The 2,181-nt window shown below is 29.8% G+C and overlaps 1 protein-coding gene across 1 annotated transcript; it reads left to right on the top strand.

The window, feature by feature from the left end:
• Positions 1–1,387: 1,387 nt before the first annotated feature.
• Positions 1,388–1,948, top strand: LOAG_12195 (hypothetical protein; the record flags this gene model as incomplete). Its single annotated transcript, XM_003147709.1, has 2 exons — positions 1,388–1,544; positions 1,815–1,948. Coding segments are annotated over 2 exons (290 nt in total), but the record flags the coding sequence as incomplete, so codon positions are not given.
• Positions 1,949–2,181: the final 233 nt, after the last annotated feature.

Below are 2,181 nucleotides of genomic sequence, written 5' to 3'. Positions count from 1 at the left end.
TCATTTATATCCATTTCGATTAACCTTAGACTGTCGTAAAAACATCGTTTCCGAGAAAAGAAAAAGCGAAACGCATGAATTTTCTGAAAAAATAAAAGTTTGTCTGCATTTGCAGCATCTGATTTCAATTCATGCATTTTAGCTGTATAATACTAAATCGGAAATTTTCTTTTTCATAGCATATCAAATCACTTTCACTTGTACGAAAGAAATCCTTTTTAGGAGTTGACAAATAATACTGTTTGAATTAGGATTATAATATCATCAAGAATTTATTATTATTTCATTCGAAAATGGATATTGATATATTTTTTATCCTTTGCTTTTACCTTCTACATCTAATTGTTGTAAATATTTTTGAACAAAGATCATCAATTTCAAGCAATGCTAATTTGTTATTGCTATAACTGAACTTTGTGCTTGAAGCAATAGATTAAATCAAGTTGCTGTGGATAATTAGACGGTTTTATCTTTCCTCAGAAATATTAACCAACAGTCAAATGGAAAAATTGAAAAATAAAAGATGTGAGAAAAAAGTGATTCCATCATAATATTTATTTGTAATGGACACCAAAAATATGCTGTTTGATTTTTTTTTCTTTTTGTTGCTAATAGCTATTGTTCACTTTTGTTTTACAACGGATGGTTTGCCTCTCTTTACCTATGTTCATCCTCTTCCATTCTTTGTGCACTGATAATAGATTATCATATCATCATACCATTCGTTACATTTGTTCATCTTATTCCATTCAAATTTGTTGATAACCAATCATGATTAATTGCAGAAATATTATCATCCAATAAATGGATCATAACATTGAACTTGCCAGTAATATATTTCTTTTTACCTTAAATATTTTGCAAATCCTAGCAAATCTAACTGTATTGCTAGCATACTTTACTAACAGTCAACTTTTGGCCAACGAAAATATTATTCTTCTTGTCTCACTGGCTGCTATTGACCTTTTCTACTCCACATTATCAATACCGTATTTAATCGTGTTGCTCAGTGGATGGGTACCAAACGGTATGTTATGTTGTCATACGCTAAACTTTTAAATATTATCAAGTGTACTGTATTAGAAATGGTATGCAGCAATATTTTTACAAGAATGTCCTTTATCTTCTTAAATCTATTGAATATTTTTGTTAGATTTTTGTTGCAATAAATTTTCCGCAGTATGGTTTAAAATGAGTATACTTTATGGGTTATTAACTAATTGCGTTTAATTCTTACTAGTAAACGAACGTGATAGATCATGTGAAGCTAATAATCAATATTTTTGATAATTATATTGAAACTATTGTAATTATTTTTCCCATATATAGTTTATATAAATGAATTGCAGGAATTCATCCTTTTTAATGTTGAAAAAAGATTTTTTAGGCAAAGAGTACCACTATAACGAATATATCGTACTCGGTTTTGGTTCCACTCCAGCTGCACTTATGAAGAGTGGTTGTACGATAACTACCTTGATCGCATTAGATCGAATTTGGGCTCTTTCGGCTCCTATGAAGTATTATTCATTGAAAAAAAGACCGTACGTCTATAATGATTCTGTATTCATAATATATGGAATATAATATACCTTCGAGAATGTTACAATGCAATCAGTCGCATTCTTCTGAGTTATCAGTAATGACAAAGATGCCGTACGTAAAACGATCAGGCAAAAGTTTTCGAATTCCTTAAATTAATAATTTCGGAACAAAAGTTATTCATTCCCTTAAAAATCAATACGATATCAAATATTTTCTAATACTTCAACAGTTATTTTCAATGTTCCGTGAGGAAATTCGCAAATTTTCAGTCTCTTATTTTGTGGCTTCGTATTTTCACTTTTGATGGCAGGATTCGATTTGTCGTTGATATTTATTTTATCAAATGGTATAAAACCGATACCCGGCTGCGGCACATTCGCCTGCTTCACTTCTGAGGTATCAAGTAACTTCAAGTAACATTTGTGATGTTTACGTGGAATACACATATATCACTTTATCACTGTTTCATGTTTTTATTTAAACTAATCTAAAAGTGATGCAAAGACTAAGTAAGCCAAAAGTAAGCAAACAATTCATCATATTTTATTTCTGAAACCCCAAAAGAAACGATTTTGAACAATTCTTGGCAGAATAATATCTAATAATTTACTATCAAATAGTGTAATTCATGACATT

The sequence above is a fragment of the Loa loa genome, assembly GCF_000183805.2.
Source record: "Loa loa unplaced genomic scaffold supercont3.857, whole genome shotgun sequence".
Lineage (NCBI taxonomy): Eukaryota > Metazoa > Nematoda > Chromadorea > Rhabditida > Onchocercidae > Loa > Loa loa.
This window is presented reverse-complemented; position numbering and strand designations above follow the sequence as displayed.